Source organism: Pseudonaja textilis, chromosome 5 (genome assembly GCF_049901715.1).
Source record: "Pseudonaja textilis isolate UNSWEBS1 chromosome 5, rPseTex1.2, whole genome shotgun sequence".
NCBI classification, from domain to species: Eukaryota; Metazoa; Chordata; class Lepidosauria; order Squamata; family Elapidae; genus Pseudonaja; species Pseudonaja textilis.
The window spans coordinates 29,791,863-29,819,411 of record NC_141994.1 but is presented as its reverse complement, the minus strand read 5'-3'; the positions used below and the strand labels follow the sequence as shown (position 1 = coordinate 29,819,411).

General features: G+C 35.7%; 1 protein-coding gene across 2 annotated transcripts in view; it reads left to right on the top strand.

Moving 5' to 3' along the window:
- TAFA2 (TAFA chemokine like family member 2) overlaps positions 1-27,549 on the top strand; it is a 63,360-nt gene that overhangs the window by 21,981 nt on the left and 13,830 nt on the right. For both annotated transcript variants that reach the window (XM_087934431.1, XM_026703922.2), the window contains 3 exons: positions 11,675-11,827; positions 12,450-12,574; positions 21,592-21,819. In XM_087934431.1, coding sequence (XP_087790557.1) covers positions 11,675-11,827; positions 12,450-12,574; positions 21,592-21,603 — 290 coding nt within the window. In that variant the 3' untranslated portion in view covers positions 21,604-21,819. The remainder of the gene's footprint in view (positions 1-11,674; positions 11,828-12,449; positions 12,575-21,591; positions 21,820-27,549) is intronic.

Below are 27,549 nucleotides of genomic sequence, written 5' to 3'. Positions count from 1 at the left end.
TAGTATGTGTGGACTTCAACTCTCAAAATTCTACAGTGAGCATGCTAATTTAAGGGAAGACAAAGGATGGCTGGCTGGATGACTGGATGGCTGATGGCTGGATGGCTGGATGGCTGGACTGACCCATGGATAATTAGACTGTTTTTTAAAAAATAGTTTGCTTGTGGTTTGGCCAGGATAGAAATTACACTTGAAATTTTTTTTTTACGAGTTTACTTCAATTTTTTGCAAATTATCCATGAAGACATTTTTGTACCCGAATTTCATGAATTTCTCTTTATATCTCAGTTTTTGTCCTTTTCATTTGAAGTTGGTATACTTTATAAATTAAATAGGCTTATGTAAAAGATTTTATTCATAAAATATCCTTTTTCAAAGAGCTCCTTGAAGAGCTATAAATGAGTTCTAAGAAAAACCTCAGAGAATACATTCTGTTCTGAAGTGTTCCAATGATTCTGCAGATTCACTGTGTGAGAATAAATCTGCTTTCTTAGTAATCTATGAGAGAATTCTGTTTAAACATCCATAGAATATGGATTTTTGGCTTTTTCATAATCTATTTATTTTTTATTAGGTCTTCTCTTCAGGGAACAATATCTTTTGATTTATAGATGAATAGAAGGAAGCTCTAAGTAAAAATATATAAGGGTACTAATAATAGTTTTAATGCTATGCTTTTGAAATCCATATGTTTGCATATTTTACCTTTTTTTGGATTACATAGCTCACAATGATTTTCTTATTTTTGCAATTAAAAGGAAGAGAGGTTTTGATAGAAGTAAAGATATTATCATATTAGACATAGTAAATTCATGATCCTTTGTTTTTCTTATCTCCCTTATAATAATTCCTGCAACATAGGGAAACGGTAATTTTGCTTTGATTTTATTTCTAGAAAATAGTTGTATTGAAGACAATTGCTTGCCCATTCTGTTATCAATTATTTGATAAGCTCTTGAACTATTGTAAAATACCTATTTATCTTTATTTATTTTAGATCATTTACATAACTGCCCAACTTGCAGTAATAATACTGGGTGGCTTACATGTGGCTAAAAGCATAAAAACAAAGAAAACAAAACCAAAATTCACAAATACTTGAAAGAAACAACTGTGGCTACCATAGTATTTGCATTCAAACCATATAAATTTTGGATTGGCTCATCTAAGTTGTTTGACCAATTGAAAAAATAAATGCCAATTTAACTATAAAGAAAGACATAATAAAGCAATAACACTTAGACTTATTGTTATGTCCCTGGAACTTGCCAAAGTCCCCACCCAGGTCCGTTCATGCTGCGGGGGCGTTTGCTGCCCCTCATTGGCTGGCCTCCCTCGACAGCCGGCTATAAAAGCCAGCTGCAGGGTCCGGCCAGTCGCTGATCGCTGGGAGCCTGCTCTAGGCAGAGCTAACACGTTCAGTCCTTTATTGCTACAATAAAGTCTTGTTGCATCCATGCCCTGGTCTAGCCTCTCATTGCTCAACTACAACACTTATATTCCACTTCATAGATCTTTACAGCTCTCTCTAAGTGATTTACAGAGTCAGCATATTGCCCCCAACAATTTGGGTCCTCATTTTACCAACCTTGAAAAGATGGAAGTTTGAGGCAACCCTAAGCCTGGTGAGATTCGAACTGCCAAATCACAGGCAGACAGCAGTCAGCAGAAGTAGCCAGCAGTACTACCACTGCACCACCTCGGCTCTTAATGTTAGAAGATAGTCAATCATGTTTTGTATCTGCTCTAAGGTCCTGTAACAAAATTAATGTATTTTTAATTTAAAGTATGTTTTATAATGTTGCTAATACTGTCAAATAAGTATTTATTTCACATTTTAGGCTTTCAGAAAAAAATATTTTTGAAATACCAAATTTTTTTCTACATCAGTGAATTTCTGACAAATATACAGTATAATTTTTGCCCCAGTATAGCCTTCCCCTATTTCATGCATTTCGGATGTGTTGGGATGAGATCTGTAGGCACATGGATTGTCAATATAGTCACCAGCTTGAGAAATTTATCAGGTAGGGCTTTCCTTGCTACTTTGGTGTTTTTAAAAAAACTTTAGAAAAAAAACCCTTTTACTTATTTCTGTAATTAAAAATGGTAGCTGTTGGATACTATTGGATACTATTATAGGAACAGTTAAAAAGACCAAAATGTTATAGTATTTGGCAGAAAGACCTGTAAATATGGTGGTGACAAAAGATTAGACTGGCATTTTGCCAACTTTTTCCAAAAGTGTAACAGCAGGGAGAAATAAATTTTACTGTAATTTTTTTTGTATAACATTTTTTTCTCACTTTCATACTTTGGATCTAATTTGTTGGCCACTATTGCATTTAAATTTGTAAAATAAATTGTTTGAGAAATTAAGGTTGTGACTGCAGATATATCAACATAAACTGTTTAATCTGTTTCTGTGCTCATAGCTGTTTATTTAAACTGGTTTAAGAAAAAAAACAGGCTTGGACTGGTAAAACTTTGTAAGTAGTTTGCAAATTATTCTGTTGATTTGCTGGCTATCATACCCCATTTAGCAGCTCACTTTCAGCAGAAACATTTTTAAAACTTACTATTTTTTCCTCTATTTTTTTACTATTTTTATCTACCTAGCTGAGGACGGTTTTTTTAGCTGCAAGGTTCTGTTATTTGATTTTCATTGTTACCTCAAATATGTTAATATGGCTCTGCACTACATCCTACAACACCTTGAATCTCCAAATACCTACGCAAGGGTCCTCTTTATAGACTTCCGTTTAGCATTCCATACCATCATTCCAGACATTCTTCTAACTAAAGTAAACCAGCTAGCGGTACCTGAACACACTTGTAAGTGGATCATAAGTTTCCTAACAGACAGAAAGCAGTAGGTGAAGCTAGGCAGAATCACATCTAATACTTGTACAATTAGCACCCCAAAGCTGTGTGCTTTCTCCACTTCTCTTTTCCATATATACCAAAGACTCTCAAATAATCCATCTGTTAAAATACTGAAGTTTGCAGATGTTACATCAGTGATTGGTCTCATTCGAGAAAACAACAAATCCACATGTGGACGGGAGGTTGTACAACATGCCCTGTGGTGTAACCGGAACAATCTGGAAATGAACACACTCAAAACTGTAGAAATGGTGGTAGACTTTAGGAGAAACCCTCCCATATTATCACCTCTTACAATACTAGACAACACAGTATCAACAGTAGAGCAGATTTCTAGGTTCTATCATATCACAAGACCTAAAATGGACACCTAACATCAAAAACGTCATCAACACAGCACAGCAAAGAAGGTTCTTTCTGCGCCAACTCAGAAAGCTCAAACTGCCCAAGGAGCTGCTGATACTGTTCTACAGAGGAATTATTGAGTCTGTCATCTGCAGCTCTATAACTGTCTGGTTGGGTTCTGCAACCCAACAAGACAGACACAGACTTCAGAGAGTAATTAGGACTGCAGAAAAAACAGTTACTACCAACCTGCCTTCAATCGAGGACCTGTATACTGCATGAGTCAAAAAGAGGGCTGTGAAAATATTTACAGACCCCTCACATCCCGGACATAAACTGTTTCAACTCCTACCCTCAAAACAATGCCATAGAGCACTGCACACCAGAACAACTGTACACATGGAGAGTTCTTTTGTGAACACCATCACTCTGCTAAAGAAATAATTTCCTCAACACTGTCCAACTATTTACAAAGTCTGCATTACTATTACTATTAATCTTCTCATCACTCCTTATCACTTGTCCCCTCCCACTTGTGACTGTATAACTGTAACTTTGTTGCTTGTATCCTTATGATTTATATTGACTGTTTTCTAGTATGATTTGATTGCTTATTGTACCCTAGGACTATTATTAAGTGTTGTACCTTATGATTCTTGACTCTTGACAAATGTATCTTTTCTTTTATGTACACTGAGAGCATATGCAGCAAGACAAATTCCTTGTGTGTCCAATCACACTTGGCCAATAAAGAATTCTATTCTATATATGGATTAAAAAATGGAATAGTGGACTCTGCATTTTTTTTTTAACTCCAGAAAAGACCTCAGATAGCTAGATGAAGGAAATATCAACATATTTGCTGAATTTTGGAACAACCTCTTAAATTCTAGACAAAGCTTTTATCCACTGTTCTATTTTAATGCTGAGGCAAAGGTAGGAAATTTTAGATGTTTTTAGGTTTCTGAGCAACTTTGCCTTGATTAAGGGCTGTTCCCTCCTTTATAAAATAGCTAATTAATTTTGGGGAATTGTCTGTAAGGAAGAAAAAAGGTTCCAGACAAGAGCATGTCAGACAACCTTTATTGCCACAGTTAAGTGAATCACTTCAGTTAAATTAGTGACATTAAGTGAATCTAACTTTTCCAACTGACTTGTCAGAAGGTTTTTTTTTTTAGTGTTTCTATAGTGCCCCACTGATTTAATCATATATATCTTTTCATATTCGGTTATCTTTATTTCATATACATGGCAGATGTTCTGGGACAAATAATGAAATTAAATGTCCCAAACTTTTCCTCTTCCATATGCCTTATTTTTCATTATAGTTATTATTAGAAAGATTTTTTTTTGCTTTGTAAGATTAAAGCCTAATGCTGGGAAAGATTGAGGGCAATAGAAGAAGGAGATGACAGAGAATGAGGTAGCTGGTTGGAATCACTGAAGCAATAGGCATGAGCTTAAATGGACTCCAGAAGAAGGTAGAGGACAGGAAGGCCTGGAGGAATGTTATCCATGGGGTCACAATGGGTCGGACACAATTTTGCAACTAACAACAACAAAGATTAAACCATTGGATTTCTTTTTCCTCATTTCTATGAAATTTTAAGTGCAATTTATCGAAGTTATGAGAATAATTCAAAATAATTTTTTCCATTGGTATTTCCATTGCCCCTGCCCTATTTTCAAGTAAGTTGCAGAATATTTATTATGTGAAAAAAGATACCAAAGCCTGGACTTTAGGGGTCTCATCAAGTTTTACAGGATACGATATTAAACAATTGAGGCTAAAGATAGATATGAAAAGACATGAGGATGGAGAACAGAAAATATTAGCCATGTTTATTTACTCAGCTGTTTATATCTACTGCTGCTAACCCCACTGGCTGGAGAAAATAATCAATTGTAGCAGTGGAAGTTATCACTGAAGTGAGAGAATTGTCTCTTCTTCACAATCATACCCAGGTTATGACATTTATTTTTTTATTTAAATTTATTGGCCACTTAACTCCAGTAGACTCTGGTGACATATACTTGGCTAGTGGTGTATATAAGAAATAATAAAAACAACTGTACATTTGTTCTTATTTGCTCCTCAAATAACCACTTTGTTTTGGAGCTTATTTTAAATCACAGTTAATTGCATATTTTAAGAAAGTAACAAGGCTGTGATTCAGATAAAGAAAATAAATTAAAATTGAGAAAAAAAAGCCTTTATAATAACACAGCCTTGTGATAAGCAACATACAATATTTGTCTTAAAAAACAAAACTGTAGTCTAAGTAGTAAGGATAGAAAAATGAGATAGAAAAGTGAGATCCTTTGGCAGCCTGTGGATGCAGAGGACAGACAGAGCATATTAGGACTACATATTCTAGATGGTCAAGTACCAAGTTTATTTTTTATCTCTTTATTCAATTTCTATAGTACCCATAGAATCAACCAATTTGGGAAGCTTATAGTTTAAAAATATATGACAAAACCATTAAAACATTTTAAAAGAACAGCAACAAAAAACTTACTACTTAAATAAGAATAAAATAAGTACACAAAACAATGAAGGAGGTACACACAAGTACTTACATAAGAATGATAAAAGTGCTCTGTGTCTTCACATCATTGACTTGTTTAGCCAAATGAATGACCTGCAGAAAGAAAGTATTTTCTTAAGTTTTAAATTTCACGCACTTACTACTTAAATAAGAATAAAACAAACACACACAAACTATGAAGGAGGTACACACAAGTTACTTACATAAAAGTGTTATTTGAGATGTTTCCACAATGTTCTTTCATTGGCGCCCTCCTCGTTTGCACTTTTCTTAGTTTTCACCCTCGGATCATCGGCTGTGTGATAGTGTGCTCATAACCATTTTTTGACAGTAGGAAGATGGTCCCATTCTTTTAGAGGTAGGCCAATCACACTAATGGTCATCAGATTGGTTATGTTAGAAACAGTTAGCTGACTTCTCTGTTCTGAACATATGAGGTTCATTTTTGAGAATCCCCTTTCCGCTTCTGCTGAACTTATAGCAATTATCCTGACAATATCTTTAGCTTTTTTTTAATGCGGTCAGGAATTGAATAGTTCTTTGAATCTTTTAAAACATTTTCTATGAAATCTCTATAATCGTTGATATTAATTTCATAATTAAAGATTTCATTAAAGGTAAGCAATTGTTCTTCAGCTTCTGGCCATGGAACTACAACTTCTTCGATATTCCAGTTATCTGGTTCCAAAAAATGGAGAAATTGGAATCACACCCCTGAGTATAGGGCAGATTATTTGGTACTAAAAGAAAGTTCTTCAGAATCATAATCTAGAATGGTGCAGTTCTGTTATATTTATAAATGCATTGTGATAATTTGTTCAGATTTATGCAATAGGAAATAAAAAAGCTACATTAATGAATAATTGGAAATAGACAAATTATAAAATAGTCCAGTTTATCTTATAAAGCCAAGAAGCTTAAATTTACACAATTAAAAAGGTCAAGAACCCTTACTGATTTTTTCTTATCAAAATTTTAACGTATAGGTTTGCTCAGAGGTACATCTTCTTGCCAAATTCTAACTTTTGGCTTATTACCAAAAGTCTGAATTGTTAAAGCAATTAAAAAACCAGAAAGTATTATTTCATACCTGGGAGTTAGATTTACCTCTTCTACCCTGAAGCAGTGTTACTAATTGTTGTGAGTTAATATACAGCATGTCTTCTTATTTATTAAGCACTTCGCTAAACCTGAAGCCTTGAGTTTGTTTTGCAAGCTTTTCTTCTTAGATTCATTGGAGATCTGATATTCTGAACTTTGGGGAAACTGTTTTTCTTTTCTTCGACTCTGGCTTGACACAGCAACCACTGAATCTTCCTGCCACCAAACTTTTTACCTTTTTTCAGTTACACTGATGGGTGTTTGGAAAGGCAAACTGGAATCAAAAATTTGGAAAGAAGCCTCATGGAATTATGTTTATTCTTTTACATGCTCATATCTCTTCATAACTTTATCCTGAATACCATCTGGCTCATTCTTTAACATCTTTTCAGGGTAAACAGCGATATATGTAGCCTATGTGAAAAATGAGCTTTTCTGAAGAACTCTCATTTTCTTGATTCTTTGAGATTAAATAAATTTAACTGAAGAAGCCTTTGAATGTCACTTGTAGAAACATTATCCTGTAATCCACAGGCAAAGGAAGATACTGCATTTTACACAAGACATTAGTTTAGATAAGATTTTATGTCAAATGTTCAAGCTGAACTGAATTTAATGTAGAATACCAGTTTTCATAAGAAGTGAGGTAATTAGAAATCTGTACAAACTTTTTCCCTGGTGGCTGCCTTAGGCTGATAGAGTTATTAAAAGCTGTGGTCTTAATATGTTTTATTTTTGATTAAGGGTTTTATTTTTCTGCAGCTGAGTACTGAACTGTTTATTGTACAAACTCTCAACAAGGCTAACAATAACAAATTTAAATTTAATTTTTTTTTTAAACATCCAACACCTAATTTGAAATGGATTAATCAGACAGATGCCAACAATCCAACTCAGGAACAAACATTCTTACATTCATCAAAACATTTTACTGAAAAATTTCAAAAATAAGATAACATGAGATTCTATGGGAGAATGCTCTAAGCAAGAAAACATGCTTTTGATTAAGGTAGATCTAAAAGAAGGGGCTTACCTAAAACAGTTAAAATTTGTAAGTGTAAATAATGTATTTGAGCAGCTTGGTCTCATGCTATATTTAACATCATTCAGTGTACTTGTTCTGTACTTATCAATAATTCAATAAAATTCATTTAACATCTATTCATTCTTGATCCCAACTCTTCTTGCCTTATCACAACAGTTTCCATTTAACTTTTATATTTCTCTTAACAAATCCAACCCTGCTTACTACATGAAAAAATAGAAGAAGCTTCTTTTAATAAATATTAAAGAAATAATTGCTTCTTTTAATAAATATTCATTTTGCGCAATGGTCTACATACATGTTTATTTTTCTACCAATCCTAACACTCCATTTTCCATATCTAGTAGTAATTATATAACACTATACAACTTCATCTACTTTCTTCAGTTTTTCATCATAAACTTTTCTATTTATCTTGTCAACATATCTATTTTGGAGTTTGATTTTCAGATCTATAATCTTTCTTGTGTCATACAATATATCTAACATTTGCTGCAAATCATTTGGATTCTGAGCTAACAATTCAGCTTTGTTTGTATTTACTCAGCACAACTGAGTAAATATGAACAACTCCACAAGTGTCCCTTAATATTTATCCAGAAATACATTAAAAACCATTTAATTAAGGACATAACATATAATTTTGTTTAATCTCATATATGATTTCCTTCCAATGTATACTTATTAGTAGTCTATTAGCAATCAACTTCCAACTCCATATTCACATAGAATTTTCCATACTAAAATCCTGTTTACTTGCCATACACATTATCTAAATAAAGAAAGTACAATAAACTTTATTGCTCTCATTGATGGATTTTGGTTTTGCATAGTTGATTAAGATAAATCTGAATTTGTTGTGATAAATTTGGGCCAGTTTTCTGTTAATGCAGCTATTTCCACTCAGCTGAGTTAATTTAACATGAAATTTATTTCTGTATTTAGAAGACCAACTTGGGATATCTGTACCTTTTCTTTGGGACATTAGGAAATTTCTATCTTGATAATACAATTACAAAGCAGTTTTTCTTGATTGTTTGCCAAAGAGACAAAAATCTTCCTGTACAGATGACAATAGCTGGTGGAGTGGAGACAAGATGATGATTTATTCCTGGCATAATGCAACAGATTTGGCAAGTTGACCATTGTAAGCTATTCATTAACAGTTTCTAAGGGCTATAAAAGATTTTAGGTTTATTTGGGGGAGGAAATGTGAAGTATCTTTACTATCTTTCATGAATCTTAATAAAATATTGCATCTTGGATGCAACTAGGTATCCTTCTTGTGGTGGGTATGCCATGAAAGACAATATATGAGAACTTGCTCTATGAACCACGTTAAGTATTATATTTATTATACTTTATTATAATACTACTATTATACTATACTATTTCAAATAATCTTTGGAAGCTAATTGTTGAGGTACGGATTTCCTCACTCACATAAAAAAAATCTGTTGAATATGCTCCATCAAGGAAACAACTGTTATTTCAACTTCTCTTTTCCCTCTTTTCCTGGGATATGGGGACATGAACAAAAGGTTGTATGCATAATATTTCTAAATAAAAAGTTCATATAGAAACTGTGATTTTTTAAAAAAGCAAATAAACTCACAGAGGAACTTTCAGTCTAGTTTAATCTCTGAGAAAACTGAAAATGGAAGGGATTATTTTTTATGCTTCATAATGGGGAGCAGAGGTGGGCTTGTACATAGAGTATTATATTGTTTCTGGCCAGTTCTTGGTTTGTTATTAGTCTCAGCCCAAAATTGGCATGTATTTCTGGGCTCTTACAGAAAAGTGGTCAAATACAGAATAAGGAAAAAGGGCTGTGTGGTAAGTAATCTGTAATGCCCAATAATGGATGTATTTTCAGGAAGGGAGGAGACTGAAGAGAATTATCTATATACAGAGGCTTTCATGACTTATCTGGTTGGTATGTTCAGACTCAAAAGGGTAAAATAACAGAGAGATTGCAGTTGAGTTAGATTTTTTTTTGTCACTCCTGAAATCTAACTAGGAGATCAACATTTCAGAGACCAAAATTGTTTTATGTAATAAATGTTATTCTATTTCCTCTGTTATATAAGCTTCCTTTATTTTCATGAGTTAAATATTGTACCCAACTTCACTCTATCTCTGTCATCTTTTGGTAGAAATGCTTCATAAGTTTATGAAGTTTAAAAAGTGGAGTTCAGAAGCCTGTACTGATCTGAGCACTCTGCCAGCAAAAACAGGCTTCCGAACTCCGTTTTTGGCTACGATAGCCTCCGGAGACCCTCTGCCAGCAAAAACAGACCTCGGGAGGGCGGAAGGCTGAGTTAACCTTGAGCTGGTGAGACCCAAACTGCCTTAACTGCCAAACTGCTGGCAGCTGGTGATCAGCAGAAGTAGCCTGCAGTACTTCATTCTAACCACTGTGACACAAAGCTGAAATATAAAAGTTGGTTGTATTAAATCAGAGACAGATAGTCTAAGCTCAAAGAGCCCTCAAAAGTAGCCCTCAAAACCAATATTTGAACTTTTCCTGGTATTTTGAAGTGGGAGTATGCATGGGACCATTATGTAAGTTTAACATAACATTTTAAGTAATAAATATGTATGTGTGCTAGTATAATCTTAATAACCAGGACAACCCCCCTAAAAAAAAACAGAAAAATTTGGACCCCTCCATGTAGTTTCATAGATTACCTGCTTTGCCCACTCTTTATATCCATTATTCTTAAGATATTCTGTTATGCATCAGTTTCTGCATTTAAACCTTCCATTTCAACATAAGACTATCAGATGGAAGTTACTAAGAATAATAATTATTAATTAATGTTCAGAATTTTCTATATTTCTTTGTTAGCCTAGTAACCTGGATTTTATTTATATATTCTTTGGTAAATGGAAAGAGCTACATAATCAGAAGAAAAACTAGATTACTTTTATTTTTGTAATAAATATTTGTTGAGAAATTGAAAGTTTCTAATCTACGGCAGTCTTTGTCTTATATGTCACCATATTCTTGAGTCTTTGATGGAGTAAAGTTGTAACTTACTAATGATAATTCAATAAGCATCATATTAGTTATTCTGCCTTCAGAGATAATTATATATATTATTAGAAAACCTGGAACCAGGCTGGCCAGTAGTAATTTCCATCAAATTTCTGAGAAAATTAAAGAGATACTGCCATGCATAGAGGAATTCCAAATAAGATGACAAAGATGATAGAGGAAACCCATGGACCACAAATACTCACTGTTTATCTGAAAGAGAGGGGAAAAAAGGGAGACTGGTAATGGTAGAGAGGACTGGATGAATGCAGAAGTGCTTGACCGATATGCTCAGAGCTAATCCTAGTTTGAAGAATAATGGGCAACAGGTTTTAGAGAGATATATTAATTAGGTAATTACTGTATTGTTACAGCCACTAAAATGGAAGGATTCTTGTGTAACATTCTACACATTTCAGATGAGCAATAAGATAACTAAACAGAAAATTGATCTGGTTTGGTTTCTTGATAGTGTTTTGTTGTTAACTGTAATTTGTTGTTTGCCACACAGTGTGATATGTCAAATGAACACCCTTCTTTTCCTTTTTTGAGACCTAAAGAGTTATAAATGTTTCAGTTTAGGGAAAACTAAAAGACCCATTCATTAGTATTTCTAATGAAATTTGCAATGCAAGTAAGTTCCAATTTGTATGTCCTTCTTAATTATGTTGAATCATTACTTCTCTCAACATCTTCTTTTTACAGCTCATCATGTTAAAACTGGAACTTGTGAAGTGGTGGCTCTCCACCGATGTTGTAATAAGAATAAAATAGAAGAAAGATCACAGACAGTCAAGTGTTCCTGCTTTCCTGGTCAGGTAGCAGGTACCACTCGAGCAGCTCCTTCCTGTGTTGATGGTGCGATATCTTTGGTGCTTTGTTCTTTCTTTTTGAGTTGTAGCTCTTCTAAGATTGATTCTTTTAAATGAAAACAATTGTTGAAATGTGTGTGTGTGTGTGTGTGTGAGAGAGAGAGAGAGAGAGAGAGAGAGAGAGAGAGAGAGAGAGAGAGAGAAGAAGGCTTGGGAGTATGGTGAAAGTACTTAAAATGAAAGATAACTAGAAATTTTGATATAAATTATGAAGTCTGAAAATGAAATAAAGCCCTTATGAAAAATGAATGGCCATATAGCCTTTATAGTAGGAATTGTATTAAGTTTATTTTGTTTATTTGCACATCAGACTACCTTTTGTTTTATTCTGATGCAAATAGCAGACATCAGAAGGTACAGAAACTCCAGCCAGGAATATTTTGCTCATACAATGCACACATATGTCTTATAAACTTTTTTAAAAAGTATGATGGATGAGATCAAATACTATTTTAGTCCAATGTAGTATATAAATTTAACAGTACCTCAGTACAGTATTAATATTCATCACCAGTATATATTGTATATTCATCCTGATAATATTTCTCTGATTTAAGGCAAAAAAGATTTAATTAAAAACAATAGGCTTTTCTCTCCCTCTTCTTTAGCCTCAATTGTAGAACAAAAATGGTGGTGCCACATGCAACCATGTCTTGAAGGGGAGGAATGCAAAGTCCTCCCAGATCGAAAAGGGTGGAGCTGTTCATCTGGGAATAAAGTGAAAACAACAAGGGTAGGTGGGAATTTCCCATGAAATATAGTTGCCAGATTTTGTAAAGAGAATTCTGAACTCAATACAGATGTAGAATAGGTGTAATAGAGAAAAAAAATAATTGGCTTGGCCTTGGATATCTATCAAAGGCAATATGTAAGTTATTTATGAATATGTTACTTTGGTGGATTATTCTAAGTATTATTGTATCTAGATCTAACAGCTATTTTGATTTAACTGTTGTCATGATAATTATTTATAATTGATCTGCATGCCTTGAAATTTAATATTCACTCTTAGTGATGAGCCAAACTGGACTTGTAGTCAGAGGAAGTGGAGCGAGAGCCTAGGTCAACTTTGGAGCCTTTGGAAGGCTCTGATGAGGAAGCAGAATCAGAGGCAGAGGCAGAGCCAGGGCATTCTGTCCTCCCCCAGATGGAGAGATAGCTATCCTTGGGGCCTGAGATAAATGAGAGGGAGGAACAGATTGGGCCCATCCCAGACGTACATATGCACAGAGTGGAAAAGATAGGAGAGCAAAGGAAAACAATAAGCCATCTTTCAAGGAAAAGCAGAAGTGAATGCTAGCCAGCCCCTCCCTGGCTGGGAAGTAGGGGTTTGGGAGTGGCTAGTAATCACAGACAACTGTTCACTTTTAGCAAGCAATTCAGATTTCTTGGCCTCGTCTGTTGGAACTAATCACGTTTGATTTTTGTTTATCCACATGAATGAAAGACTGTTCCTACCCTGTTTGAAAAGGGTTTGTTTGTATTCGTGAGTAAGTGGCTTATCATTACTTGCTAAGACTGGGTCAGAACACTTAGAACAAGGGAAGATAGACAGTAGATTCTATGAATTGTGGCTACATGGCAAATCCACTCATTAGGAAATTGGTTTGGCTGTACCGGTAGTTTGTTTTTTTACTACAGCAGAACCGGTAGCATACCACCACTGTATATGTCCTCCCTTAGTATTACCACACATTCATATGCAATTTAGGTAACTGCAAAGCAGGACAGATACTGTTATCAGTGCTGATAAAAATACTAGAAATATGATTATAGTTTTTCATCCTTTTTGAGCCCTGCTTTCTTTTTCTTCTTTTCAGAAATAGAAATATAGCACATATTATGATTTGTTATGTTTCATTTATCTTAGAAAATTAGTATATGTATGTATACCAACATTATTGATTGATTACAACTTTCCCCAGACTAGAAATTCTGGATGTTGCAGTGCCAACACATCTGGAATAAACCAAAATTGAAGAAAGTTGAAATAAAGTCTCTGTTAGACAAGAGAATCATCAACATGTGGGAAAAAAGTAAGGAAATATCATTCCAGATGCTACTCTCAGCTGGTTTAATTTGAAAGAGAAATTGCTGAGTTTGTGGGGCAATCTGTAGAAAAAGCAATGGGAAGATTACAAAATGATTTACATTGTAGAATGATGTCAAAAAATGCAAGTTTCTGCAGATAAGATTGAACAGCTTTTTTTAATACTGAGTGCAATGGGATTCAAAAACCAGAGCAGATGCTGTGTGATGCATCTGAAAGAGAAAGTAGAGTGCAGACAGAATCTGTGACAGTCGTTTGAGAATAATATTCTACAGCAGAAACAAAGGACTAACAGTATATGCAACTAATTTAGAACTGATAGAGACTTATTAAATACCTAGCTCTTGAGTTTTCCAGAATAAAAAACTGTATAATCTTCAAGAGAACCTGATTTCTTGGCATTGTATAGACTTAAATTACCAGTTTTCTAGTTATCTGTCTTCTACATTAACATTACAGTAAACAATTCAGGAAATACTGTATATCTACAGGTGAAACTGAAAAAATTAGAATATCATGCAAAAGTTCATTTATTTTAGTAATGCAACTTAAAAGGTAAAACTAATATATGAGATAGACTCATTACATGCAAAGCAAGATAGTTCAAACTGTGATTTGTCATAATTGAGATGATTATGGCTTACAGCTCATGAAAACCCCAAATCCACAATCTCAGAAAATTAGAATATTACATGCAATCAATAAAACAAGGATTGTACATAGAACAATATCGGACCTCTGAAAAGTATAAGCATGCAGATGTACTCAGTACTTGGTTTGGGCCCCTTTTGCAGCCTCAATGCGGTGTGGCATGGAAGCTATCAGCCTGTGGCACTGGATGCTTCAATAAACTAGGATGCTTCAATAGCAGCCTTCAGCTCTTCTGCATTGTTCGGTCTCATGTCTCTCATCCTTCTCTTGGCAATGCCCCATAGATTCTCTATGGGGTTCAGGGCAGGCAAGTGTGCTGGCCAATCAAGCAGAGTAATCCCACGGTCATTGAACCAGGTTTTGGTGCTGTTGGCAGAGGAAAATGCTGGAAAATAAAGTCAGCATCCCCATAAAGCTTGTCTGTGGAAGGAAGCATGAAGTGCTCCAAAATCTCTTGGTAGACAGCTGAGTTGACCCTGGACTTAATGAAGCACAGTGGACCAATGCCAGCAGATGACATGGCTCCCCAAATCAACACAGACTGTGGAAACTTCACACTGGACTTCAAGCATCTTGCAGTGTGTGCCTCTCCATTCTTCCTCCAGACTCTGGGTCATTGGCTCCCAAGGACCCTTAGTTTCCAAATGAGATGCCAAAGTTGCTCTCATCAGAAAAGAGGACTTTGGACCACTGAGCAACAGACCAGTTCTTTTTTTCTTTAGCCCAGGTAAGATGCTTCTGATGTTGTTTGTTGTTCAGGAGTGGCTTGACAAGAGGAATACGACATTTGAAGCCCATGTGCAGGATCCGTCTGTGTGTAGTGGCTCTTGATGCACTGACTCCAGCCTCAGTCCACCCCTTGTGAAAGTCCCCAACACTTTTGAATGGCCTTTTCCTGACAATCCACTCCAGGCTGTGGTCATCCCTGCTGCTTGTGCACCTTTTTCTTCCACACTTTTCCCTTCCACATAACTTTCTATTAATGTGCTTTGATACAGCACTTTGGGAACATCCAGCATCTTTTGCAATTACCTTTTGAGGCTTTCCCTCCTTGTGGAGGGTGTCAGTGATGGTTTTCTGTACAACTGTCAGGTCAGCAGTCTTTCCCATGATTGTGATTCCTACTGAACCAGACTGTGAGATCATTTAAAGGCTCAGGAACCCTTTGCAGGTGTTATGGCTTAATTAGCTGATTAGAGTGGGACACTTTGAGCCTAGAATATTGAACCTTTTCACAATATTCTAATTTTCTGAGATTGTGGATTTGGGGTTTTCATGAGCCATAATCATCATGAGCCATAATCATCTCAATTATAACAAATCAAGACTTGAACTATCTTGCTTTGCATGTAATGAGTCTATCTCATATATTAGTTTCATCTTTTAAGTTGCATTACTGAAATAAATGAACTTTTGCATGATATTCTAATTTTTTGAGTTTCACCTGTATATTATATAATATTAGAAAACTAGTTTAGTGGAGTGGTAAGGCTAGAAATCAGGAGAGCCTGATTTTTAGTCTGTCCATAGACATAATACCAGCTGGATGACCTTAGACCAGTTACTCTTTTTCAGCTGTAGGAAGAAGAAGATAAGAGCAAATCACTTCTAAAATCATGCCATGAAAATGTCAGGGAATAGTATGGGCAGTCTCCAGGAGTAAATGCTCTTTTAAAGGCATAAAATAAAATATTACAATTTTTTTCTCAGGTCTTTTGCTTATGCCAATATATTTATTCATATATAAAAAAATCTACATTAAGACTTATGTGCACAACTTATGTATTTTAAATTTCCCTTCAATTCTTAATATAAATGTATTATCAAGATAATTGTGTCCTTTCTCCCCAAGCAGGCATGACTTGAACAACATTTTGCATAAAGTTTTAAATTTCTGAGAAGTGTTTTAAATAAAAAATCCCCTTTCCCCATAATTAGTTGTTAAATAATAAATTCATATTCATTATGATTTATTTTGCCATCAATATGATTACTATTTCAGCTTGTTTGATCAGCTTAAGAAACCCTAGAGGAGAAATGTAACTTTGAAGTTTACTCTTTAGAGGTAGAAAACAATAAATATTTACCAATCATCCCTTATAAACTGAATAGCTTGAGAACATATAAAACATATCATAAGTGAACAGAAAAAAATAATAATTTTAAAACTGTTTTCTGAGTTCTTATTTCAGAAGAATAGTACGGAAAATTATGTGTGCTTGTGTAAGTATGTGATCATAATGTAAGTCCACCAGTTTATATGAAATATGTGTTACAGAGTGTTAGGTGAGCTTGTAGTGCAACTTACACATATAGTTCAAAGGATTTATATTTACCAGTTTGACTTAACACAAGATTAAGTATTTTATTTAGTAGATAAAATTGTATTAGATTAGAATTTTTATTGCAGCCATGAGTAAAGCCTTATACGCAACAGATCATTTTCCCTCTACAGTATAATGAAATCAAAGTCCAGGATTGTCCCCCAAACTTTACATGTACACATGCTTTTGTGGACATTGTCTTGATGTAGGAGGATGTAGTTTGGGTCGCAGTCTTCCATAGCTCTGGAATGGCCAGTTACCATTTACATCCAGATAAAAGACAATTGTTTCATTACACTGAGAGTAATTACAATGAGAGAAAGCAACCAAATATTAATCTTGATTTCATTATATATACATATAGAATTGCATTTCATACATAGCAGTTATTGGAATGTTTTCAAAGTATTTAGCTTTTTAGCTTTTCTACAGAACATAATAGAAGTTCTTATTGTTCTTCAGATAAGCTGATCTGTTTCCGGTCTTTCTTGCCGTAAAAAACTTAACAGAAGATTGGAACAGAAGTTCTGAAATCCTTGTCCAAAGAGTAAATGAACTGTCTCTGTGATGGAGGGGAGGCTATTGTTGGGAATTAAATGGGCCATTAAAGAAAAGAGACCAACTAACATAAAAATAATGGTCAGGTGGCTCAGGCCATTAATGATAAATTTAAAGGTTCAGTATGGCAGATGTGTGTAATGAAGAAACAACTGTCTGTGTTGCATCTCTCTGGAACTTACTTGCAGATCTAATTTTACTTCCCTACCTGTTGTTCTCCTTGCTCAATTTTGGCTCTCATTCTTCAGGCATTTCATTTTAAATTGAGTTTTCAGTTCTGTGAACCTGTTCTTAATCATTGTGTGCAAATAAATCATATAGTTTACTTTGCTGTTTGATTTCACTGCAGTCTTTTTTCAGAGTGTATTCATAAACTGCAATAGAGCTTAGTAACAAGGTCAGCCAATGAGAGCTGAGTTGGGACCTGAAACTTAAAAGAGAGAATCTGGACATGGTTTTTCTCTGTTCTGAGCTCAGCATTAAAGTGAAAGAGAAACTAATTTGCTTGCTTGCTGAAACTAGAGTTCTGCTCTGAACTGGAGCTGTAATGTATCTGCTTCTATTTGTGTTTGCTTGAAACCTTTACTTATATAAACCTTTACTTATATAAAATAAGTAAATGTACTGGTATTGTACATTTACTTATTTTATACAAAAGGAAGTTAATGTATCCTGCCGAGTCAGTCATCTGTGTCTTTTCTGGATTTGAATTTTGCTGCAAACTCATAACACTTTTTACTTAGTAGGTATTGGGTATGAATTCATCTGTACTTCACACAACGCAATCATGTGTAGCATAACATGTGGTACCTGTTAGAGCTAAAACTGACACTGTTCAGTCTTATCCAATCTGTTTGGTTTTTAATTGTGTACCCTTCTGTATTTGAATAGTGTTTTGGAGCAACCATCACAACTCCAATATTTCTATATGAAGTGATGAAAAACTACAACTATAACAATATGTAATTCTCATAGTTATAGGTTCCTCACCCTCAGTAGCTGATATCAGCCACCCCATTTTTATTCCAAAGAGGAATATTTTTGAAAAGCAAACAGCAGCAAATGCAATGGAGTACAGGTATAGCAACTAAGTGTCATCCCAGAAAAGCCCCCTGGTAAGAAGGAGAATATGCTAGTAATTGTCTTGAAAGAGACCATAATATTTCAATAGCAAATGTTGGAAGTAGCAGACAGAGGCAGCATCTCAGATGTCTCCTTTAGTTCTTTCTCGTACTCTTGTGGTAAAGGCAGTGATTTGAATTTCAGGATAAGAGTTGGGATTTTATAATGGGCCACTTCATTGCATTACTGGTAGTCTTTGACTTACAACAGTTCATTTAATGACTGTTCAAAGTTAAAATGGCACTGAAAAAAAGTGACCTATCACCATTTTTCACATGACCGTTGCAGTATCCCCATGATCACATGATCAAAATTCAGATGCTTGGCAACTGGCTTATATTTATGACGGTTGCAATGTCCTGGGGTGATATGATCACTTTTTGTGACTTTCTGACAAAGCAAAGTCAACAGGAAAGCTAGATTCACTTAACAATCATGTTACTAACTTAACAGTTGCAGTGATTCTCTTAACAACCATGGCAGGAAAGGTTGTCAAATGGTGCAAAATGGTGCAAAACTCACATAACAATGTTTCACCTAGCAACATACATGGTCATACTTCGAGGACTATCTGTATTGTAAAAAAGACTTAAACAAAGAAAGGAACAAATTCTGTCTTGTAAGGAGCTAAGAAATAAGAAAAATACTGTTGTAAAATAAGAGGAGTGTAAAAAGTTCTTCTCTTTAGTCCCCCCCCAAACAAAAATGAATATTTTGATAGGCACAACAGTTAAACATGGAACCAGGGGATAGTAGCTCTAAAGAGTGAAATGGATCTCCATCTGTACTGTTGCATGATAAAAATTTGGTGAGTTGGAGCTTGTGTAAGTTCAGCTGTTTAATACAGCTTGAGTCTATTATTTTGCTTGTAGATTATGCATGGATATCTTGTATTACTTAAGCACGACAATTATACCACCCCGGGGTAGCAAAAGAAAGTAAATGACTGAAAGTAATGAAAGTAATGATGGAAGATCATGTTTGGAGCATGAATCAAGTGTCTTCCTGAATTAATTGGAATTATGCACACAAGATATTAGGCAGGATTCATCTTTTCTCCATCCTTCTTGTGATTAATTGGACTAAAAAAGGACAGTGATTCAACACTGCATCTTGCACTATGTTATTCAGGCCATGATGCAAATATTCTTATTTCTTGGTAGATCAGGGATTGCTTGGTAAAAACAGATATTATTTATTTATTTATTTTATTTTTATTATTTATTTATTTATTTTGATTTGTCAATTGCATACAAGATAATAGGTATAAGTATATACATAGTTATGAATACATGAACTGGGTACATATAAGAAAAATAAAAGAAACAATAGGACAGGGATGGTAGGCATGTTGGTGTGCTTATGCACGCCCCCTACAGACCTCTTAGGAAAGGGGTGAGGTCAATAGTAGACAGTCTAAGGTTAAAGTTTTGGGGGTTTGGGGAAGAAACTACAGAGTCAGGTAGAATATTCCAGACATTGACCATTCTGTTACTGAAGTCATATTTCCTGAAATCAAATTTGGTGTGGTTAAGCTTGAGTTTGTATCTATTGTGTTCTCTTATGCTGTTATGGTTGAAGCTGAAGTATTCATTGACAGGTAGGACATTGCAATGTATGATTTTATATACCATACTTAGATCAGACCGAAGACGGCATAATTCAAGGTTTTCTAGGTCTAGAATTTCAAGTGGTGGCATAAGGTTTTCTACGAGTAGAGGAGTGGAGAACTCTTCTTGTGAAATATTTCTGGACTTTCTCAACTGTGCTAATATCAGATACGTAATGTGGGTTCCAGACTGATGAGCTGTATTCGAGTATTGGTCTAGCAAATGTTTTATATGCTCTAGTTAGTACTGTGATATTACCAAAGAAAAAGCTACGTAGGATTAGGTTAACAACTCTTAATGCCTTTTTGGCTATGTAGTTACAGTGGGCTCTAGCACTTAGATCAATATTAATAAAGGAAGACATGAAACTTCCCTGTAAGGCAACACAGAAAGAGTGTAGTGTCGGAAATTATTTGGAAAATATTCTTCTTTACATTAAATTTGGCAAGATATATAAGCTTAGAAAAGGGTCTGCGATTGCTGATTTTTTTCAGGTGACATTTTTAAAAAAGTAAGAATCATATTCCAAATATGAAAAGGCTACTGTTTGCAGGTAGGGCAGGTAGTCTTTTCTTTAAGAAAAGTCCTATGATTTTTTTTATTCCAAATAATAGAGTACCATATATTTATTGTGAGTCTTGAGAGGTACACCTCAATGTAACTTACTCTGTTTCAGATGATGCCAGCCACAGCTGATGAACCATCAGAATAAAAGAAAAGTAGACCACAACCATTCTGTCTGAAAACTTAACACCATAATATTAGCAATGTGTTAATAATAATCAGTTATAAACATAGGATTTTGGATGTCTAGTGTCAGTTTTCGGTCTCTGAGTTGATTTGAAGAATTATGGGCAAGCTCCAACTATGTCTGAAACAAACTGAATGTTTTCTGAATTACTGAATTGGATACCTGACTGAATTTTATAATGACCTACTCAAAACTCTTTTTTTTTAAAAAAAAATTAACCATTTGTTGTTTTTAATTTTCAATAGAAAGTTTTTAGTAGCTGAATTCCTTTAGTTTTATCTTCCACCAATGTTCTATGTTATACTGTGATTATGGCTCATATATATCTTGGATTTTTTTCTCCATGATATTCCAAAACATTATGTGTTAATTGGGTCCTTTTATTAAAAAAAACCATTAATTTCCTCTTCTGTATATCCATTATCTCTTCGGTAACACTACATCAATTAAATGAATGATATATTTGACTTTAAACACTTTGTTTATCTGCAATATAATTATATCAATATATTGATTTTGAAGAATAATATTTTTGTCATTTGGTTTTAGTAGGAAAACATGGTATTTGTTTAAAACATTTAAAAAGATACAATGTATTTTTTCTTCTTCACAAATATTCTGCCATTAATCCCAGTTCTGTTTTACACAACTCATCCTAGTACTTGACATGTGTTTGTTTCTTAGGCTAATGTGTAAAACCATACAAGAAAAAGGAGATTTCTGCAGTGCCTGATGACATTTTTTGATATTCCACACACACAAAATGTTCTGTCTCCACGTTTGGAGCAATAGTTGTAATGAATCCTAGTCTTGGTCGGATTCTCAGGAAGGGTCAGAAGGTGTGTTGATGAGGAGAGAGTCAAAACTACTGAAAGATGTTCCAGCCCTGGTTTGTTATCAAAGGACAAGCAGGTATGTATAAATTCAGGTAGTTGTAGTAAAAGTTAAGCTATCAGATTGTTCTTTAAACATATTTTATCTATACTTCCATGAAAGTGTTTGTTAAACTGCTTTACACCACTAATGAGGAGACCAAAAGCAGTTTAAATAGCAGAACAAAACAAATGAAATGTCATAAATTAACTAAAATTTGAGTTAAAAACCTTTAATTATGTTACATTATAAAATGTAACAGGGAGATAAAATGGTTTTCATTTCCCATTTAAATGCCACAATTCCACCTTTGAGAAACAATTCTATAATTGAGGTGTTGCCTCAGTAACACCCTATGTTGCAACAAGTGAAGTACTGTTTAATTAAAAAATGTAAATCATAGAAAATGTTTCATTTCTGATAAGGAAAAGCATTCTGAGGTTACCTGTGGTGTCACTTTAAATATAACATTGTGCAGCTCCCATTACCCACTCAATGTATCTGCTATCAAACAGATGTTATAGATGGTGCCCTTAGAAAATATTGCTGTCTATATTGCGCCATTAATACGTTTATTTACAATTTAGTATAATTGCTGTAAGCCCTTAATGGAACCTTCTTATAGGAAGATGTACTCTTCAACATATACAACATATAACATATATACAGAGGTGAGCTTCAAAAATTTTAGCAACAGGTTCTCTGCCCGACTGTTGGGTGGGCGTGGACATGGTGGGCATGTTATAGTCAGCCTCCTGCACCATGGTGGGGAGGCATTTTTGCCCTCCCTGGGCTCTGCAGGCTCTCTGGAGGCTCTCATTTCCGGCCTTCCCAAACTTCCGGGAGGCCTGTTTTTTTCCATCCCCAAGCCTCCATGCATGCCCTGCACTTACCTGCATCCAAAACGGGCTGTGTGGGGACTCCTGGGAGGGGTGGGCTGGGTGGGTGGGTGGGGCCAGCCAGGAGTGGGATTTGGGGATTCTCCAAATTGCACAGAATCTTAGCTAGGGGCTCTCCTGAACCACAGCAATCCACCCCTGAATATATATCAATGTTTAAACAATACTTTTTACAATTTATAGGATATTTAACATGGTAAAAATATGTATCAAGATGCATTCTAAATTTACAGGTAGTATATAGATATGCATCTGCAAAGTATTGAGAGTTGTGGTGTGCATTGCTTCTTTTGATAACTTTATACTGTGAGTGTATGTTCTGGCTTTGGTGAATGTACTTGTGTTTTACAGGTTTAGTACAGATCTATAGTTTATTTTGAGAAACTAGAGTGATTTATTCCATACTAACCTCACCTCCTATTTCTTGGCAATTATTTCTCCTAGGGTCCTTTTGTCCTACTTAAGATTATGTTCCTAACTACCTACCTGTCTGCTGCCTCATCACTAGAATAACTCTCAGCAGGTCCTGATTAAAAAGAGAATTTTGTTTTTGTCATTGACTCTTGAATGGATGGAGGTGATACTTTTAGTCTTTGAACCATTGCATATGCTGTATATTAATTTCCACTCCAACATTAGGATAATTAGAGAACAAATTCCAGGATTGGGCTGGCTGTCCAAGTAGCAAGCAGAGGCTGTGGGAAGGAATGTGATCTGGACTGCTGGATGCGCTTATTCTGTCCCACTGTCTGTTTTGACTTGCAGTTGGAAAGCAGGTCACCCTTGGTCATCTTCTCCTTGCAGGTCTTGCTCTTGGCCTGTGTGTGGAGTAAGTTCTCCTCGCACACCTGACTGCAGCAGCGGGTGCACATGAGGGATGCTCCACCAGCAGTCCCTGCAGGAAGCAAAGGAGGGGACGACATTTCCCTATCCGCTACCAGACCCAATACGCGGTGCCCAGCCAGGCTTCCCTGAAGCACGGCACAGGGCAGGGTAGGAAGGGCACCCATCCCAAAGCTGGAGAAAGAGGGCCTTTGAGTCCCAGGCACCGCTTTGGACAGCACCCTGCCAACTCACCTGCTCATGCAGAGGGAAGTCCCATTATCCCAAGGTGTGCCTTCCAGGAACACTGCCCGAATGGGGAATTTGGCTGCAATCCTCAGCTTGGAACGGAGATGTGGCAGGGTGGTGGCGGCTGCAAGACACGTTCGGGGGGTCTGTCTGAAGGAGCTGTGTTGGTCAGGCAGTGCCCTGAAAGCGCTCTGGAGCTGCTGCTCTCAGGGCAGGGCAGGGCTTGGCTTTCCTTGCTGAGCAACCCCGGTGAAGGAGGCACATCACTGGGGGCTCCTGGGTTGCTCGGCAGACCCACTCAGCCAGAAGGAGGTGAAGTGGCCTGCTAGAAAGGCCGAGTAGAAGTGGTAAAAGCACATCCATTCCCAGCAGGCAAAAGGTGGCCACCATGAGCAAGGAAAGCTCGATCTGCATCAGCGCTATGGTCGCCCAAGCCCAGCCAAGTCGCATGCCTTCCCCCCATATTTGCTGGGCTTGGGTAACCAGGGCTTCCATGGCGATCTGGCTTTCCCCATTCACAAGTGGCCATTTTTTGCCTGCTGGGCCTGGGCCTGAGCTGCTGGCAGCCTCGGTGCATTGGGTGCACGAGGGGAACACTCCTTTCTAGCTGGCCACTTCGCCTCCTTCAGACTGGGTGGGTTTGCCACCCAGGAGCTGCCAGGAGTAGAGACCCCTGGTGATGTGCCTCCTTCACTGGGGCTACTTGGCAAGGAAAGCCGAACCCCACCCTACCCTGCAAGCAGCAGCTCCAGAGCGCTTTCGGGGTGCTGCCTGACAGATGCATCTCCTTCAGACGGAGGCCCTGAGGATGTAGTCCCTTCCCTGGACTGAAGGGAGAATTGGCTCCATATAAGAAAGAATAGAAGCCAAAATGGAAGGAATCACCTGTAAAGATGCCACAATTTTTTTTGTTTTGAAAATTTTATTTTTGTTTTCACAAAAACAAAATACAAATAAAACATCTTTTTTGAAAATAGCATGGTCCCAGGTTATCACCTCTTCATACAGACACAAAACTCAATTTCATGCTCATTTTTATATTCTATTCCATATCTTATTACCATTTTATATTTTCTACATAGTTTTTCCCCTTCTAATTTTCTCAATTTTGTTTTGATAATCTCAATTCAAATCACTATATTTATACTTTTGTCTGTCCTGTTACAATTTCACATTATCTTTCCTTATTAAACAATTTTTTCCCTGTAGTTATCAATTAGAGTGTGACACCTTTATATCCTTTAATTTTATCCATTCAAGCTCTTATTTAAGCTTCAATGTATAGCTTTAAGATTATAGCATTCAATATAATACATAACTTCCAATTGAATTCTGCTTGGTACATTCTTAAAATAGACACTATATTCTTAAAAAGAAAAAATTATATATATATATATGTAAATAAAACACATTCCATTCCAATTCAATTCTATCATTAATATGCATTAAATTCTTAACATCTTTAACATTTCTTTTCAGTTGAATATCATATTTCCTTGAGAACACACAAACTTTCCATAGTTAATTCTTTTTTTCCCCATATTTCTCACTTATATTTTTATAAATCATTACTAATAATTAAAAATGTTCCCTTTTAATTCTCTCAATCATTTTAATTCATTTATTTATTAACAAACACCCCACTGCATTACAATAAATATTTTATCCATCACCATATTTTCTAAAGTTATTTTTATTTATAATATAACAAAGTATCTTATGTACCTTTGCAGAATCCCTTTTACAATTAAATTTTCACCCATTATCTCTAAACAAACTTATGGTTACAATCCTTATATCTTTTCCCTGTTTCTCCATTTCTTGTTTCTGTCTTTTACAACTTCTTTTCCTTGCCTTCTTCCCCCTCTTCTTCTCCCTCCCCTTTTTACCCCCTCGTCTCTCTACTTCTAACTCTCTCATCTGTAATCCCCTCTTCTGTTGCTTTCTAATATTACTTATCTTTCAAAATGTTCTTCTTTTTGGTTGTTTTTTCTAATCTTAAACCTTTCACTCTCTTTCCCCCCTTTTCTTTTTTCCCCCCACTTAAAATTATTTGATCATTAAAGATGGCTTCTTCTGGATAGTTCTACAAGACCACCACGTGTGGAAAAATGTTCCTTCAGTGCTTTTGCATTTCCATTTAATTGTACTTTTTACCCTATTCTCCCTCCCCTCCCTTCCCCCTCTCCCCTCTATATCTTTTCCCTTCCCCCCAACCGGCCTTTATCCGGTGTGTTAGGCCGGGCGTTTTCTTTCTTTCCCCTCAGCCGTTTTCTTTCTATTCTGTAAATGTACCGTTAATGTGTTTTTAAACTGTAAATTCAATAAAATCTATTTTTTTAAAAAAAAATATGGCTTCTTCTTTGTCCCAATCTTCTTGTTCTGCAAGCATTTCTTGTTGCTTCTCATAGTTCCAGATCTCCATTTCTAAGAATTGAAACACGAAGCCAAAAGAACTTCTCCCTTCTTGTGTGTCTTCTTTCCATTTTTTAAGTTCCGTTTTCAGTTCTTCTAAGAGTGATACCATTTTAAAAACTTTTAAACAACCACCCAGTTAATTTTAGTCATCTAGATGCAAAAACCAAAAATCACCAAGTAATCCAAATAATCCAAGGCTGTTTCTACTTGCTTCTTTTTTCCACTTTCTCTTCCTGGGGTCCTATTATTTTGTTACCAAGTTTCAATTAAAATGTATCTTTGAGGAATCTTGTTAAAATTTCACTGTAAGTTCCTTTTAATTACAGTTCCATTCCTTAATTCCAGGCAGTCTCCTCCATTTTTCCCTTCTATTCTTTTTTTTTCTCCTTTCCAGCTTTTAAAAACTTTTAAATGTCCAGAAATCTTTATTTATCCCTTTGACTTTTATTTTCAGCTTAGATGCCTATTAATGTCAAAGTGGACTTTTTTCCCAGTTTCTTGCTTAAGTCTCTTAGCTGTCAGTATAAGGAAGGGAAGAAAAAAAAACCTAATCCTTTCTCTTCTCTCTCTCCTTTGCAGCTTCAAAATCTTCTTTGGGAACAATGTTGTTAAGTTTAAATTCCAGGGTACCTTATTTGTGGCTTTTGCTGTTTGACCTGGTCAACCAAAACTTTCTCTTCTTATCTTTCTCCTGTACATTCTTTTCCGGTCGAGTTCTTCTTTGTGGTGGCCATTTCTGACCACCGCTACAACCGCCTTTGGGAAAGGGAGTAATGGCCAGCTGGAGAGATGCGGCTCTCCTCAACCCTGCAGGCAGTCTCCCCCTTCTTCATCACCTCTGTGGGTTAGCTTAGCCCCGGAACCAGCCGGCTCGGAGTGCTCCAGTGGCGAGTACAGATCGAAGCCTCGGAGAGACGAGGTTTCAGTCTGTTGCTGAAGAAGCTCAAACTGGAAGTCTCAAGATGCCACAAATTTTAAGAAGTTCCATATGTTTTTAAAAATGAGTGAGATAGATTAGAGAAAACATACACCAGTTTTTCATGAAGAAACAACATATGAAATAAAACAAGAGACTTGGTAATTAGATTAAAAACAGGAAGTATTAGTGAAGTCAGGTGATATTTCAATATTGTAGTTCTGCTTCCCAGAACCCTGGATTATAGGATTGTTATATTATTTTTTGAATTAACTTGCTATGACTACAACCTAGGTTCTACACTTTGAATTTCTATTCTGAAATTGATTCAGTCTTTAATATTAGTTTTATTAAACAGTAGCAGAAACATTTGATATATAGTCTAATGAATGGTACAACTAAATTCACTCCAGTTTGTCATAAACCACCAAAACTGCTTATATATTAAATTTCTCCTAGAACATT